A 16812-nucleotide genomic window follows, 5' to 3' on the forward strand; every position below is an offset into this window, starting at 1 on the left:
ATTTATACAGCTTTCAGAGAGAGGAGATTGACTGTAGCGCACACCTGAACGGTCCATGACGGTGAAGAACAAACTACTGTCAGCTGTCCACAGAGGAATATACAGACAAAGGTACGTGTGGACAGCAGGTTTAGCAAACGGTCGAGTACAACTGCTCGAGTTTATTCCATGGAATGCTTCATCTAGTACCTTTTTACTCGCATATTTTTGGCGTGTATTCTCTGCTCTAAACGATACCCTTTATTAACCCTATGCCTATAGTCGTGAAGAAAATCATATTATACGCTTATCTGACAAATCAAACTACAGTGTCACACAAAACCTTCTTCTTATCTTACACGGGTCGACTGAGTAATTACAAGTCTATTTAGAGAGGGGGGGGGGGGGCGGAGCTTCTAAAAGTACCATATTCAGTGTGATAGACGTGTATAAGGCGTAAAAAAACAGCACAGATCTTTGTTTAATTAAAAAGCATAATTAAAAGTGTGTGTGGGGGGAGGACGCATGAGAAGCATTTGACAGACGATACATGAAGGCATTGAAGTTCAATGGCGTCTGTATTTTTAGGCACCGTGTTCATGTGTGTGTGTGTGTGTGTGTGTGTGTGTGTGTGTGTGTGTGTGTGTGTGATATAGAGAGTGTTTGGGTGTCAGAAGAACGCGTCGCGGTAGAAAAACCGCTTGTTCCCAGGGACGACGTTTAAAGACGCGAAGGTGAAGATACCTGTGGAAACTGGCAGAAGACAGAGATGAAGGACAAAAAAACTGGGGGGAAGTGACAGGAAAACACTCGGGGAGCTTCTCCGTCTGTGGACCGACGACAGAAGACGGAGAGAGAGAATACGAGAAGGAGGGGAAATGAAGGAGCTGCAGAGCTCCCTGTGCAGTCTAAATGAAGTACTCTTTCTTCTCCTCTGCGTGTGCGTGGTTGCCCTCGGCGTTGATGATGGCCGTGTCGGCGTCGGGCGCGTCGTCCGCTCCTTTGGCTTCGTTTGTCAAGTACGTTCCTGGGGAAACGACGACAACAAACCTTTGGTTGAGGGATAAACAACAACAGCGACAACAACAACACACCTGAAGTTATGCTCCGTTATTCGTACGATTATGCTAATGAAGCTGAGACTGTGTGTAAAAGAAACACCAGGATAATGGTGAGGTGCAGGATGTACACAAACATCATTTAGTGTTTTATAGTGACTCAGAAACAACAACAAATGCATTTGTATACGATACAAAGTCACTGTAACATACTAATATGTTGTGGATGAGCCCTATATTTTATATTTTAAGTTCCCTTAATTCTCAGGACACAGCTTTTTGTGTTATATTTGAGTGGAATTATCATTTATATGAAGAGTAAATAAAAACAACATTATTTTTTTTACAATTGCTTCCGTGTCACTGACTTTAAATCAGCTCTTATTACTGCCTATATTTCATGTGACTATCTTAATAAATAACAGCGCCTTTTTAAAGTTCAAATGCAATTACATTATTAAAAAATACCCTCCAGTTTCACATCAGTATCTGTATAATCTACTGTTCTTTGATACTGAAAAACTAGAATATGTCATTATTAAATTGTGTTATTTGAAGGTTATAATTTACAATGTTAAACAAACAGAATAATAACGTCCTCGACAACAAAAGCAACCAACATTTACGCGCCACATGCAGCTTTGCACGCAGAGTTTTCAGCCGTTTGTCGTAGTTAGTTTGTCGTGGTACAGGAACAAAAACCACAGAGAGCGAGGACCTTTGTCGCTGTTCATGGATTAAGGCCCCCCATTTCTTAGGGGAACGTTCTTACCCCTAGCACCCTCAACTCTGTATTGAGAGCCAAGGGGAACTCCGACAAAGGGGAAGGAGTGGAATTGGGATTCAGCCTAAGACTGAGGTTGAGGTTAACTTTAGGCTCTTTTCGTTTGTGATAGTTCAGCCTAGGCCAGTGTTTCTCTGGTTCTCCTCTGCAGGTGTTAGCATCACCTGTCTCTGCTCCTGCAAACCTGAATCAAATGATCGGTCACCAGAGTTTCTGCAGTGGACCGTCTGAACCAGGCGAGTTAGAGGAGGGACATGTCTAACACATGCAGGGCAGCGGGGATTGAGACACGCTGGGTTAGGGTTAGGGTAAGGGATTAAGGGACTCAGATTACGTCAAAGCGCTGTTTTTCTTATCTGTGCACAACCTTAAGGCCACATTACACTTCTCCGACTGCGTAACCACGGAGACGCCACGAGCCTTCATACCTCTGCGTCGTGGTGAAGGATACGCACTGCAATTTCCCGCCCGATCAGTAGGGGTCGCTGCGCAAGTTTGTTGTGCTTCTGGCTACAGTGAGCAATGGCGTCCGGAACGCAGTTTTAAGATAATTTGAGGCGAGAAATTTAGCCATTTAGAGTCTAAACATGTGGTTTGTGTGTGTTAAGATATGACGTATTTATAGTTTGGCAGCGACGTTGTCGGCGGTGATCAGCTCTGCCCTCTGTGGACGCTCGGTGCTCACTGTGAGCCGGCACAGAGCAGCGTTAGCTCGGCCTGTCCTGAGGACCAATCGCAGCTCTTGCCGTCTCCGTTGTCCCTTGAGCGACGGAGCGACGGACACTTAAAAAATATTTTCTGCAGTCGGAGACGACGCAGAGCACTTTTACGCAGGAGTACAAGTTGGGCTTAAGCCTTTCTTTACCGCGAGGACGCAAAACGGACGATTCTGACGTCTCATGAGACGAGACGTGGTTCTGCACACCTTCCTGTCCACAGTGGACTCACCTTTATGCCTGGCCAGGTATCTTCCCAGAACGATGATTAAACACAGGGTGACAAAGACCACCACGGCGACCACTCCTCCGATCAGGGCATGGTCAGTGCCGTGTTGTCCCAGAGCATTCGGGTCTGAGCAAAGACAGAGAGACAGAGCTGGTGAAGTGAAGGCAGAGACGCTGAGAAACACAGCGAAGGAGGAAGGAGAAGATTATTCCCAGCTTGTTCCTGATCTAATGATTGTTTCGAGCTGCTGTCATCCCTCTTGCCGTCAGAGCAGAACTCGCCGGGCTCTCTGAGAATAATAATAATAATGGAGAGAGAGAGGAAGAGGAAGAGAGACAGACTCCACCACACTACGGGCAGACATCCTGCAAAATGAAGGGAAGACGGAGTAAAAAAGGGGGGGGTGAATAATTCAGCACCATCCACTTGGAGTCCACCAACATGCAAACCAGGTCAGCGTGGGGAAGAGTGCTACACGGTAAATAAAAAGCAAAGATCAATCTTTTTACTGTTAGGAAAATGAATTTAGAGTTGGTAGAATTCCCCAGAAGAGCAGCAGAAATCACTGTCAGTCACGTGAAACAAAAAACTGCCATATTAGCTTTTTCACGCCACACCAGAGGTTCCCGCCCTCTCTCTCTCTCTCTCTCTCTCTCTCTCTCTCTCTCTCTCTCTCTCTCTCAGCTGCAGCTCATGTCCTTTATTCACCTTATTATTAAAGTTTGTTTTTCCACACACACACAAAAGTGTGATTGTGAGGAGGATGCGACGCTGACAAAAATAAATAAAATAATGAAGTTGACAGTGACAGCAGTGGGTAACGCAGGAGCCTGGATTATTCATATCAGTCCATGACACCTGAGAAATTAGCCCTCATCTCATTATCCACATGCTAACCTGTCACTCTCTGTGTGTGTGTGTGGTTTATATACACACACACACACACACACACACACCATGTACTATAATGTCACCTTTCTCTCTCTCTCTATGGTATTCTCTCCCTTCTCTTTCCAAAGTCTGTCCACGTGTTTAAAAACAGAACAGCTGGTCCACTCGCACACACTTAACTCTCCACGGTCCGAGCCACTCGGCCGCCGCGCTCCACTGCGTCACACACACACACACACACACACACATGGTGTGTGCTGCAGTTCTGCTCGGTCAGTGGAGCAGAGAGCAGAAGAATGTTCCCCTGCTGACGCCTCCACCACGGCCAGGGTTTTAGGTGTTGGACTTACACACATGGTTGTGTCTCTTCACCTCTGTCTGTCAAGGAGTGTGAGTCCTTTTTTTATGTAACAATCACACACACACACACACACACACACACACTGGGAGTGCTGGGCTTCACTTTATACCCAGTTGTGTGTCTTGTGAGCCAAATCACAGCCAGAGCCTTCATATTATAGTTTATAGTTGTATAAAACATTTTTACATCTACGGTCACTTTATACTTTTCTATTTTTTGCATAGACATTAAGCACGGGTTAACTTAACACAATTATATATTTATTTTCCATGCAAAATATTTTACTTTCAGAGTTTTAACTCTTGCTCATTTTTACATCTGTACAATTAAATTCTATGCAAATGAATGAAATCTATCTATCTATCTATCTATCTATCTATCTATCTATCTATCTATCTATCTATCTATCTATCTATCTACGTATCTATCTATCTATCTATCTATCTATCTATCTATCTATCTATCTATCTATCTATCTATCTATCTATCTATCTATCTATCTATCTGTCTATCTATCTGTCTATCTATCTGTCTATCGATCTATCTATCTATCTATCTATCTATCTATCTATCTATCTATCTATCTATCTATCTATCTATCTATCTATCTATCTATCTATCTATCTATCTATCTATCTATCTATCTATCTACCTACCTATCTACGTATCTATTTACGTACCTATCTATCTATCTATCTATCTATCTATCTATCTATCTATCTATCTATCTATCTATCTATCTATCTATCTATCTATCTATCTATCTATCTATCTATCTATCTATCTATCTATCTATCTATCTATCTATCTACCTACCTACCTATCTACGTATCTATTTACGTACCTATCTATCTATCTATCTATCTATCTATCTATCTATCTATCTATCTATCTATCTATCTATCTATCTATCTATCTATCTATCTATCTATCTATCTATCTATCTATCTATCTATCTATCTATCTACCTACCTATCTACGTATCTATTTACGTACCTATCTATCTATCTATCTATCTATCTATCTATCTATCTATCTATCTATCTATCTATCTATCTATCTATCTATCTATCTATCTATCTATCTATCTATCTATCTATCTATCTATCTATCTATCTACATCACAGCAAAGATGCACCACATTAATTACAGCGTAAACCTGTTTTTCGCTGCAGATTTCCCTGTAAAAAGAGTGTGAATGTGTTGTTGTTGTTGTTGTTGTTGTTGTGCAGCTGCTTCGTAATAATCCCACAGCTCTATCACAACCACGACTATATTTAGTGATTTACTATGAAAGTGGTTTGGAAAGTGTTTGCCACAGGGGGGGAAGAGGCCATTATGCTGCAGTGGTGGTTTTGAGAAGTTTACGTCGTTATTTTAATGTGGTGTTTTTTTTTTGTTTTTTTGTTTTTTCACCATGACTCAGCATAACCGTTTAGTATCTCCTGTGGATCAAGGCCATCTTAGAATGAGTTAGCAGCACAATCGAGAGGCGAGCTGCACCCATTCTACTCATGGAAGTACAGGTGTAAAGAAGCAACTCTAGGGATGTTGACAAAGGTAAAACGACATCATCTATAATGTAATACAGAGCACACATCAGTTACATCCACGTTCATTTGTTTTAAGCCTAATTCTGTCCTCGTTACAACTGCACAAAGCATCATTACTGTTCACATGTGGGTGTTCCACAAGGCTCTAATCTGGGCCCCGTGTTGTTCAGACTCTATCTGAGGATGGGGATCCATTTTCACCATGCTGACGATACACAACTGTAGATGTTATTATTATGACAGAAAATAAGTGTAAATTGTGAATGGGCCCGAACAGGAGCCTTGTGGAACACCTGTGGGGACGAGATTAGATCATGATGGGATTATCATCCCAACAAAATGTCAATGCTGTTTTCATACAGCATCTAAATAACAGTAGTATATATACTCCGATCTAAACGAAAGGTAAACATCAGTAGTACATATACTCTCTCTTAATGAAAGTTAAATAACAGTAGTATATATACTCTAATCTAAAGGTAAACATCAGTGGTAGATATACTCTCTCTAAATGAAAGGTAAACATCAGTAGTATATATACTCCAATCTAAAGGTAAATAACTAGTATATATATATATATATATACACTCTAATCTAAATTAAAGGAGAATAACAGTAGTATATATATACAGAAAATAAGTGTAAATTGTGATTGGGCCCGAACAGGAGCCTTGTGGAACACCTGTGGGGACGAGATTAGATCATGATGGGATTATCAAACCCAAACAAAATGTCAATGCTGTTTTCATTTAGCATCTAAATAACAGTAGTATATATACTCTATCTAAATTAAATTAAATTAATTAAATATATTATGATCTGTATCCATTAACACGCGGCCTGTTGATCACAATTAACCTTTGAATGTCACAAAGACAGAGGAATTCATCATGAAGGCAACGACGCAGGTTCCATAACCGTAAAGTTTGAAAGTCAAACCCTGCACTAATCATGTTATTTAAATCCCACGTGACAATATATGTTAAAAAGGACCTGATTGCCTTGCACTTCCAATGTATATATGTTTAGTTCTAATACTACAAGGGAATACACAGAGAAAAAGAAAAGAAAACACAGTGAGTGATGGAAAAGGAAAAGGCAGAGATTTCAGCTGGAGACGACGAGGAGGAGAGGGATGTATTTTTATGGCTCCAGAGCACATTATCTTTTAATACATTCTTCACACAGTGATTTAATATGTAAGCGTGGCAGAGCAAACTCCTCTTTTTAATATTTATAACACTCTTCTCGTCGTCTGGCCGTGCGTTTTTTTTGGGCTTGTTTAATAAATTAAAGGGGATTCAGATTCAGGGCTTCGGTGAGTCACCGCGTGGATGGAGTAGAAGCAGAAGTGTCGCTCACTAACTCCTCATCTTATCTGTTTCACTGATACCTGCTCCGTATGGACGGGCGTCTGAGGAACTGGATGAATGTGGTCAGAGTGAATAACGTCCATCAGATCAGGTCACAACTGTTAATCTGTTAATCTGACCTCCATAACTGCACAATCATTCGCTGTTGAGCTGTAACTTTCCTTATTCTTGAACGAGAAATCTTCAGCGTTTCATATCTAAGGAGGACGGAGGGAAGCGGCCGAGCAAAGATATCAAACGGCTCGACTTAGCGTCTGGGAACGTTACAGAATCTTATTATGGGAAACTTCCTGTATGTGTGTGTATGTTCCTGAATTACATCAGCGAATGGAATTTACATAATAGTAAACATACATTTCAGCTTCTACCTCCTTGTTGTTGACTTTTAAATAATAAATCCATGCCCCACAAACATCCTGAACATCTTCGGGATGACGCTCTTTTCCCGTCTAAAAGCTTTGTGAAGCAAAGTTTCCACTTGTACAGATGAATAAATCAGCACTACGAAGCTATTCTTGATATTAGGCCCAATTCCAATTCCTATCTTAACCCTCAATCTCAACCCTTAATCTTAACTGGCCCTCAAAAACAAGTGTTGAGGGTTATTTTGTCACTTAGAAATGGGACACCCCTTAAATGCAGATACGTCTTCAGACTGTAGGGGGCAGAATAACCTGAAAAGCTCTGCGTCCAGTCTGTCAACTCCAAAGAAGAAGAAGAAGAAGAACACATTTATGTCAGGATTATTTATTCTGATACGTTTGTCAGTCAAGTTATTAGGTTGTCAGTTTATTCAGCTGACAGTTACCACACACCACGGCTTATTGAAAAGTAAACCACACCGGCCGGCTATTGACAAAAGATGGTAAAATAAAAATAAATGTTACGCAACAATGACGTCAGTAATCCATAATATGGGCCTAAACTAAGATAATACAATGGTTTTCATCATTTTTATATCTCTATTATTAACAAAGAAAATACTTCATTTGTAGCGTACTCGTTTCGCTGCTTTCGGCGACTTCTTTGTTATGTCTAAACACGCAAAGCATTCTGGGTAGCCCCTGCTCCCAAGGGTGGTCTCGGAAAATCTCAGTATTGCACTAGAGGGAGCGCATTTTTGAGATTGAGGGTTAAGATTAATTAACCCTTAATGTCAGTATAAGCTCCAAAACATGCAGATTTGGGTGAATTGGAACTTTGAGATTCCACTACAGTGTTAAAGCTGGAGACACAAACAGCCTCGAAAACAAACAGAAAGTGAAAAAAAAAGTTCCTGCAGACTTTGTTTGTTCGACGAGTCAATTCTGCTCAGCTTTTTGGCTGCGACTGGAAAATCACCAATCTGCGTCTAACGCTGGCTTCACTGCCAAAGAGGAAGAAGGAGAGCGAGGAGGAGGAGGAGGAGGAAGATGTTACCGTGACCTGTTTGTACTTGATTGTTTACTGGGTCGCAGTGGACTAATTATATTCTGAGAACAAATTATGAACTAATCATTGGACGCGGATGAGGACTATCTGGAGTGTTCCACGTCTTCCTCGCATGAGAAGAAATCGTGGTCAGGAGGGGTAACGGGAAAAAAAACAAAAATAATGAATCATCTATCAAAGCAGCTTCATGTTCTGCACAAACGCCCATCAAATACAACAGGGGACTTCATTTCAACAACTCTGCTCCAGCGGCTGCTGGTGCTACACTGTGCTGCTGCTGCTGCTGCAGCTTTTCCTCTCTTCTAACCTTCATTATGCTGCTGCTTCGCTTCAGAACAAGTGCTTTTGCATGAGTCCACAGCAGGAGCAGTGACCACACACACAACAGTGAGTGATACTGGAGGAGCAGCATCATCCTCCAGAGGAAGACGAGCAGAGACGAAGGACAAAATAAAACGAGTGTGTCTGTGTGAAGTGTGTGTCGCCATTGAGATTTAATGAACAGAATTGCTTTTACATGTAATTCATATCTGTGGCCCCGGGATCTAATGATTGCACATTTTCTGCTCGACACTTTGTTCCAAAATTGTCGCCCATAATTCTTCTGCAAAGCAAGTTAATGTGGCAGCTCGTCGATAAGCTCTGCCCCGCAATAAGCGCAGAGACCTTTGCGTTGCGTTTTAATTTCTCCCCGCGCTGCTCGGCTAATGCGCTGTAAAGGATGAGGAATGGCAGAGAGGACGGTGGGTAAGGGGGTAATATTCAGTATTTAACCGTTTGCCCCTGAGGAAGCTGCACCCTGAACATCTCCTGTGTGCTTTAAACACAGCACAAACAGCTGACCTGGACACTTGCAATCGAGGAAATATGTCTTTTTCCCTCATAACGCGGCCTCACCTCACTCTCCTCCCTTTTAAACACGATCAATAGCAGTGGAATAAAGCGGTCACAAATCCCTGGGAATCATCGTCTGTTCACTTATTGAGTTTCCACAGAAGGTTCTCAGAGGGACGTGTGATTCAATTGTTGGATTTTAAATCTACAAATACATATTTAAAGGTGCCATATGTAAGAATGTTGCCAAAAACGGTTACTACATTCAAATTCAAAACACCGAGGTCTTTTAGGTTTGGTTTACTGACCTAACTGGCAACCCGTGGTCGCTCGGCAGCTGAGACTCTACTGACGGCAATGATTGGTGGACGGCGGTAGGTGGCGCCACATGACGCCAAAACATGATTTAAATGATGATGATGATGATAAAATTAAATGTAACACCAACTGCACTGCCATGACAGTTTGAAGGATATAAACCCTAAGAAAATTATTATTTAAAGGCGCCATATGTAAGAATGTGGCCAAAAATGCTTACTACATTCAAATTCAAAAATACCGAGGTCTTTTAGGTTCCGTTTTCTGACGTAACTGGCAACGCGTGGTTGCTCGGCAGCTGAGACTCTACTGACTGCAATGATTGGTAGACGGCGGTAGGTGGCGCCACCTGACGCTAAAAAATGATTTGCAGTCTGCAAAATGTTTTTTTTAATGCAAATATTTTGTCTGTACTGTTGTTGTTGGTGAGTTCAGTTTGTTATATGAACATTATTCCTGAGTCTCTGTGACATATTAGGAGGATTTTATGATATAAAATCTTAAATGAATGTAATATGTGCTTAATAAAGGTCAAACTCAATCAAACATTTAAGCTGTAAAAATCACATTAACTTTCAACACTTTCTCCTTATGTTGTCGTCTCCCTTTATTCTTAAATATTATTGTTATTTTTGTGTATTTTTGCAGCGGCTCATCCAACATTAAATAAGAACCAAAGCTTCGACGAATCCCAAACTAGTGAACCCTGACCAGTCTCTTGCCTGCACCCTCGTCCTTGACTGTGCAGTCGCAAACAAAAACAAAACATTGGCTTACGTTGCCATGGTAACCACCACCATCACCACCACCACCTCACTGCTGTTTAAAACCTCAGGTAACAACCGGCCTTCTGGTATCCGTTTTAACTTTTATTAAGAGTCTCAAGGTTGTTGTTGTGCATTCCTTTGCTTTTATCCGTGAACAAATAACAAACTTCGGTTGTTTCAGAGGCAGCGGACATGAATAATTGCCGTCTTCTCGAGGGCTCAGGTCGTCCTCACCGACGCCGATTATGAGAAGCCAATAGTAAATATTTTAAAAACACCAAAGAAACTCGAGGTCACGGCTGATTTACAAAGACGGGGGAAAAGCATTTGGCAAATTATTTTTGAAGGAATCCTGAGGTGGAGGAGGATATGTGTTCAGGGAGGAGAGAGGGATCTGATGACATTACACTGACCTCTGATACTTAGCACAAGAGTTATTACAGCCATTAAGGCTCACTGGGCTGCTGGAGCAGTGTGTGTGTGTTGGGTAAAACCTGCAGCACTTCTTTAATAAAGTGAAGCACACACTGCAGTTATGCAGCAGCCCTGACCTGATACAGAACACATGCAAGCCACACACTAAAGCATGATGTTTTTATATATATTTACACCAGGGGTTCTCAAAGTTTTGATACCCGAGGGCCAATTTAGGAACCCAACATTGGACTGAGGGCCGCCAAAGGAAAAAAAACCAGAAAGAAATCCCATTTGTAATCATTTTAATGACCATATTGCAGTTCTACAGTTTAGCGTTAAGTAATATAAGCGTTAATATAATGTAATTTAAGCGTTAATATTATAACGCTTTATAATTTACTGGGTAATTACCCAGTATTTTGGCCATTGTTCTTACCTTCTAATTACAGGTTAATACCAAGTAACACATTTCTGTTACCATATATTTACTGGGTAAATAGCTAGTAATTGGGGGCTGTAGCTACCTGCTTATTACCAGCTTATAGTCATATCGCCATAGTAACAGGATTTACTGAGATTACCGAGTTTAAAAAAAAAAAAGGCCTCACTTTTGATTTGTAAAACCACAGGAGCTCAATTATGACGAATATCCCACCGCTGACTTATGACACGATCATTCAGAATAATGTTTGTGTCAAAACAACAGACAATCTGTTATAGTTCAGAGTGTTTCAGATAAAAAGAGACAGTTACTGACAGCTAATACAACACTGACTATTTTGTAATGATAAAAACCCTGAATCTTGTGCCTCCCAAACTTTCTTTATTTTAAGGCTCCATCAGACTTAATGGTGGTAAACTCACTGCTCTTTGGAGGAAAACTAAATACGCTGATCAATGACAAGAGGAACTAGAGTGGTGATAGTCGACGACTACTAATGCTCCGCACTGAGTCCATGCGGCCACATTTTTATGCCAATTTTAAAGCAAAATTTGCATAGGCAATGAAGGCCACTTTGGACATGTGGTGTGCAGCTGTGACCTTGGAAAGTAGGTCAAGGTCACCCATCTTCGAACTTGTTCAAGATACTTGTAAGAGGCATCCACAGTGCCAGTTTGGCAGCAATACAATAAATATTTGTCAAGTTGTCGCGTTGACAAGGTTGAAAAGTGCCGTTTTTTGGCTATTTTTCAAGTTTCAAGTGCAGCTGTGACCTTGGAAAGTAGGTCAAGGTCACCCATCTTTGAACTTGTCCAAGATACTTGTAAGAGGCATGGACAGTGCCAGTTTGACATCAATATGTTGAATATTTGTCAAGTTATCGTGTTGACAAGCTCGTAAAGTGCCGTTTACACATTTCTGACATTTCCCCGCAAAAAAAACGCGTAAAGACAGAGAGGAACACGTCTGATGGAGGTATAATATTATCTGCATACAGACTTAACGTGTGTTTTCTCTGCAACAAAACACACCACGGTGGTGGTGGTGGTGTTACAGAGGCAGAGCTGTTTGCCTTTATCCAGAGGAGCCACTAATAAATCAAGCAGACACATGAAAGCAGATAGTGTAGTATCCTGTGACTGAGGATGCACTGAAGGAGTCTGATATTTAGATTCCCCCGAGGATACGGGGAAGAGGTTCAGCTCCTCTCGTGTCTCTGCGTTTACACACAAACAGACATCAGAGAAGAGCCCAGACTCAAGCTGATGAAGAAGATCCATCAGTGTGAGCGTCCTCAGAGAGAGGGGAGGTCAGGGGAGGTCAGGGGGGAGGAGTCAAGACCGCTGATATTAGGAATATGGACCTCAGGTTAGGAAATTAACTTATTGACCTCCACCAGGAGGTATATGTTTTTGCCAGAGTCTGTTTGTTAGCAACATAACTCCAAAAGTCCAGAAAAAGGACGGATTGGGATGGAAACTAACTCGCTATTCTGCGCACTCTGTGCTTCTAGTTTTAACCCTGCGACACGTTTCTATGGTATTTTGAATCGTTTCTATGGCAAAACAACGCGACTTGAAAATGAAATGTCATGCCAACTGCACTGCCATGACAGTTTGAAGGATATAAACCCTAAGAAAATGACTATTTAAAGGTGCCAAATGTAAGAATGTGGCCAGAAACGGTTACTACATTCAAATTCAAAATACAGAGGTCTTTTAGTTTTCGTTTTCTGACGTAACTGGCAACCCGTGGTTGCTCGGCAGCTGAGACTCTACTGACTGCAATGATTGGTAGACGGCGGTAGGTGGCGCCACATGACACCAAAACATGATTTCAAAACATAAACATGATTTGCAGTCTGCAAAATATTTTTTTTTGTCTGTACTGTTGTTGTTGGTGAGTTCAGTTGTTATATGAACATTATTCCTGAGTCTCTGTGACACATTAGGAGGATTTTATGATTTATTACATAATGCACCTTTAACGCGTGATGTTGACGAGTTATCAAGCTCTAACATGCAACTTTACCCACATACGTTGCTAAATTTTACAATCTGTGCCATTAAAGCACACATTAAAGAATCACTTTCTCAAGGAAAAATGTCAAATAATCTGCTAAATTAACTAAATCTGTAATCCAACAACACACAAAGAAATCAAAGTACGAGACTCATACTTCTCGTACTTTGATTTCTTAGTGTGAACACGCAGTTGTCTGGCATGTAACAGCATAACATAACATGATGTAAATGGGTGTTCGGTCGATGGACCCTGGTGTAAAATCAGCGTCTCTTTCAGGTTCAGCGTGTCTCTACTTATCTGGGTTCTCCAGTCGCTCTTCACCTGGCTCATCAAGGAGAAGCTCCGCTCAGCTGAAAGCCATGACTTCACCAGTCTGACAGAGAGTGTGAGGATGTGCTTCCTTCCTGCTGCCCCTGGCAAACAATGCCGCGTGCACACACTTCCAATCTGGTGCTGCAAAAGTTGCACTTTTCAAGCGTGTTTTCGCCCTGAATCCTGAAAAAAACGAATTTCCTGGTTCTCATGGTGCATTTCCCCCCCAACATTCACGTGCCTACACCTGCCTGTGTGTGGTGTTGATTGGGCCTGGCATTGAAGTCACTTCCCACACACCTGATGCAAATGCTGCAGCCAAACTCTTCTGCTTTGTTTCTACACTCGAGTCAGACTCTGCGTATTGAACTGTCTGGGACTCTCAGAACAATCCATGCGTCGGCTATAATTCAGTCAAAGAACGCTTGTATTACACTTTTTAAATCTCCTCGTGTCTCTGCACAAAGTCCGGCCGCGCTCTCTGAAAAAGCGTCACACCTGAAGGACCCTAAAGATGGTAATTTAGAGAAGGCAGCGATGATGAGAGGAGATTATTCTAAGGTAATGGGACTTTGGAGCCCCGTTACGTTGAGTGTGTTGTAGAGAGGGAACAAAAACAGACGCCAGACTCGCCTACATCTATATGATGAAAGTACATGGATAAAACTCCCCGGGAGCACTGAGAGGAAAGAGACAAACGCTGCTCATCATCTGCTGATCAAAACTGTTATTAGCACAGTTAGCACAGTTAGCAGCTCCCTACAGCTAAAAGCAACTAAACCTGAGAGGTTTTTCATATCCATACAGCAGGCTTTTAGCTAGGATTTTTTTAGACGGTGTCCCCTCTTCAAGTCATGATGAGACTGTGGTCAGATATTATCTGTGGGAATCTGTAAGGGGACAATGGACGGAGCATTTGCAAAGTTAAAGCGGACCTAGACCGGAAGTTCCAATTAACGCTGTTTTTTAGTGTGTATCTGCGTCATTACCTTGTTTAAGAAGCCCTGAAGGTTCTAAACAAACAGTTCAGCCACTGCTGAGAATGCTGTGTTTTATTGTAATCTCGGGCTCAGCGAGATCTCTGAAAAAAATCTGGTCCGGTTACGTAAACACCGGTTCTCCTGAACAGCAGATCCTCCTGCCTCGGGCACTAGTCCGGGCACTAGTCCGGGCACATCCGGTTGCGTACATTGAACCGCAGAAGAAGAATAAAGTCGGTTGTGGAGGTGTTTCACGAGCGACAGTGTCTTCTGACTCTGGGTCTGACTCCGGGTCAAAGGTCGTCAAAGGGACTGCGGCGGGGAGTCGTGAAGAAGCTATTTTTAAACATTGTTAAAACAATGTTTTGATAATGAGTAGCAATGCATCCACGGTTCCAGAGGGGGGAGCTGTGCTTCTGAGAGCGGGTGTGCCGATATGTCACTTCCGAGTATTGGCCAATCCCAAGACAGTTGGGAAGGCTCTACGCTGGCTGGCCAATCACAACACACTCTGTCTTCTGGGGGTGAGATTTATGTCTGAAACATCGCGGCCGGGAAACAGCGTCAGAAAAGAGGATTTCTATCGGCTCGTTTACAGCAACTAGGAGGTTTTTGAGCATAAAAACAATTTAATATATGTAAGTAGACCTCCATAACTAACATATATGTGCAGCAGGACCACTCTATGTGACCTTTAAATTCATTTCATTTCTTTTTACAATGACCTGGATTGTCACGTGTGTGTCTCGGAGTTCAAAGAACATGTTTTTCAAAAGTGTATAAAAAAAAGAGAGACATATAGTTAATAATAAAAGTCCCAAAGGACAAACAGAATGTCCGTATGAGACGAGAGAGCGACGCTGGAAGCAGGGAAGTCAGGAAAATAAAGCAGGGAGATGAAAGTGAATGAGAACACAGAGCAGCATGCTGAGGAGGCTTTGTGGAGAGACTGTCGGGCTCGTACTGTACCTCTGTTCTCAGTGACTGTGGCCTCTGGGGCGTGGGCGCTTAAGTGTGCGGTAGGATCTGGAGGAATGGGATGTAGGGGGGGAGTGGTGGATGGAGGCAGGGTGGTTGGGGCGTCTGGTGGAAGGGACACACACACACACAGACACACACACACACAAATAATACAAGGACAACAACAAAAAATGAATTCACATGGGGCGTTAGGTCCAATAAAAGAGCAACAAAAACGGTTAAAGGCAAACATTATACAGTGATGGGAACCTGCAGAATGGAGTCCATCCCATAAATGTTAGTGGCTCATATTGTACATTACAAATGACGCCAATAAAGCCTTTATGTTACGTGGGCGCGATATTTAACTGGGTTTATCGGCATCATTTGAACACACCGTCTATGAGGATGTTTGTATGAATGTTTTTAAAATCTGAAGCAGAAGCTTACAACACAAAACAAAGACGAGTGGCTCCACCCACATTTACACCTGCTGCATAAACCACAGGGAAACAGGAGGGAATGACAGGGAAGGAAGGAAAGTGTTTACCTACTTTGTGTCATGGAAATCCCACAATATTCTTCTCTCTGTTTCATGTTCCATTAAATGCCTCTCATTCTTACACTTAACTTAGGATAGGAGGTTCCAGTAGATCAGATAAGCTCGACTTGTTGAGACCGTGATGGAAACACGGCGTTTACACCATGTAATGCTATACACCCGACATGCTCTGTGTTCTTTACTCTGTTTTTTATTCCAGTCAAAGCCTGCGTTTCCCACCGTGTTTGGAAACCGTACCGTTTTTCGCTGCAAAGTTAATAAAGTTCCGCTCGCTCCCATCTTGGCTTTAACGTTTATGTCGCTCTGCCTTTTTCTTTTCTCATGAGCCGGTGGTTTTTAATTGGCTGTGGTTCCCGTTGTCGGGGGCCAAGTGTCCTGCGTCTGCCTGACATTTCAGGCTTAAGCGTGAATCACCCAGCAGCTAAGTGGATGTCTTTGGGAGGGGAGGAAAATGTCTTCTCTTCAGAGGGGGAAACCATTAAAAGGGTATTTTCCAAGAATTATGGGCGCAATTGTGAAAGGCTAAAAGGTGTGCTAATCACTAATGAAGGGTAGGAACAGAGCGGCTGCCATTTCAGACCAACGAGTCATGAATCTGGACGGGAGTCTTTGACCCTCCCCTGCACAGCTGGCTTTTTTTGTCACTTTAATAACAATCCTGTCGTCGTGAGCATTGGCGGCTGCTGACGAGAGTGAATATCACAGAACGTGTTTAAGGTTTGATTCACAGTGTGAGAGCTAATGGGCCCATTTGAGCGAGTAAATTATCGTGATTCTAATCAATATGCTGCTATAGCCTTTTATGCAAATGAGGGTGATG

General features: G+C 42.2%; 1 protein-coding gene across 1 annotated transcript in view; it reads right to left on the reverse strand.

The window, feature by feature from the left end:
* Positions 1-887: 887 nt before the first annotated feature.
* LOC310944613 (cell adhesion molecule 2-like) overlaps positions 888-16812 on the reverse strand; it is a gene marked incomplete at both ends in the record, with an annotated part of 180235 nt that continues 164310 nt past the window's right edge. The window contains 3 exons of the mRNA XM_083910416.1: positions 888-1006; positions 2770-2892; positions 15440-15553. Of these exons, the coding sequence (XP_083766542.1) occupies positions 888-1006; positions 2770-2892; positions 15440-15553 (356 nt within the window). The remainder of the gene's footprint in view (positions 1007-2769; positions 2893-15439; positions 15554-16812) is intronic.

Source organism: Microchirus variegatus (genome assembly GCF_963457635.1).
Source record: "Microchirus variegatus genome assembly, chromosome: 2".
Lineage (NCBI taxonomy): Eukaryota > Metazoa > Chordata > Actinopteri > Pleuronectiformes > Soleidae > Microchirus > Microchirus variegatus.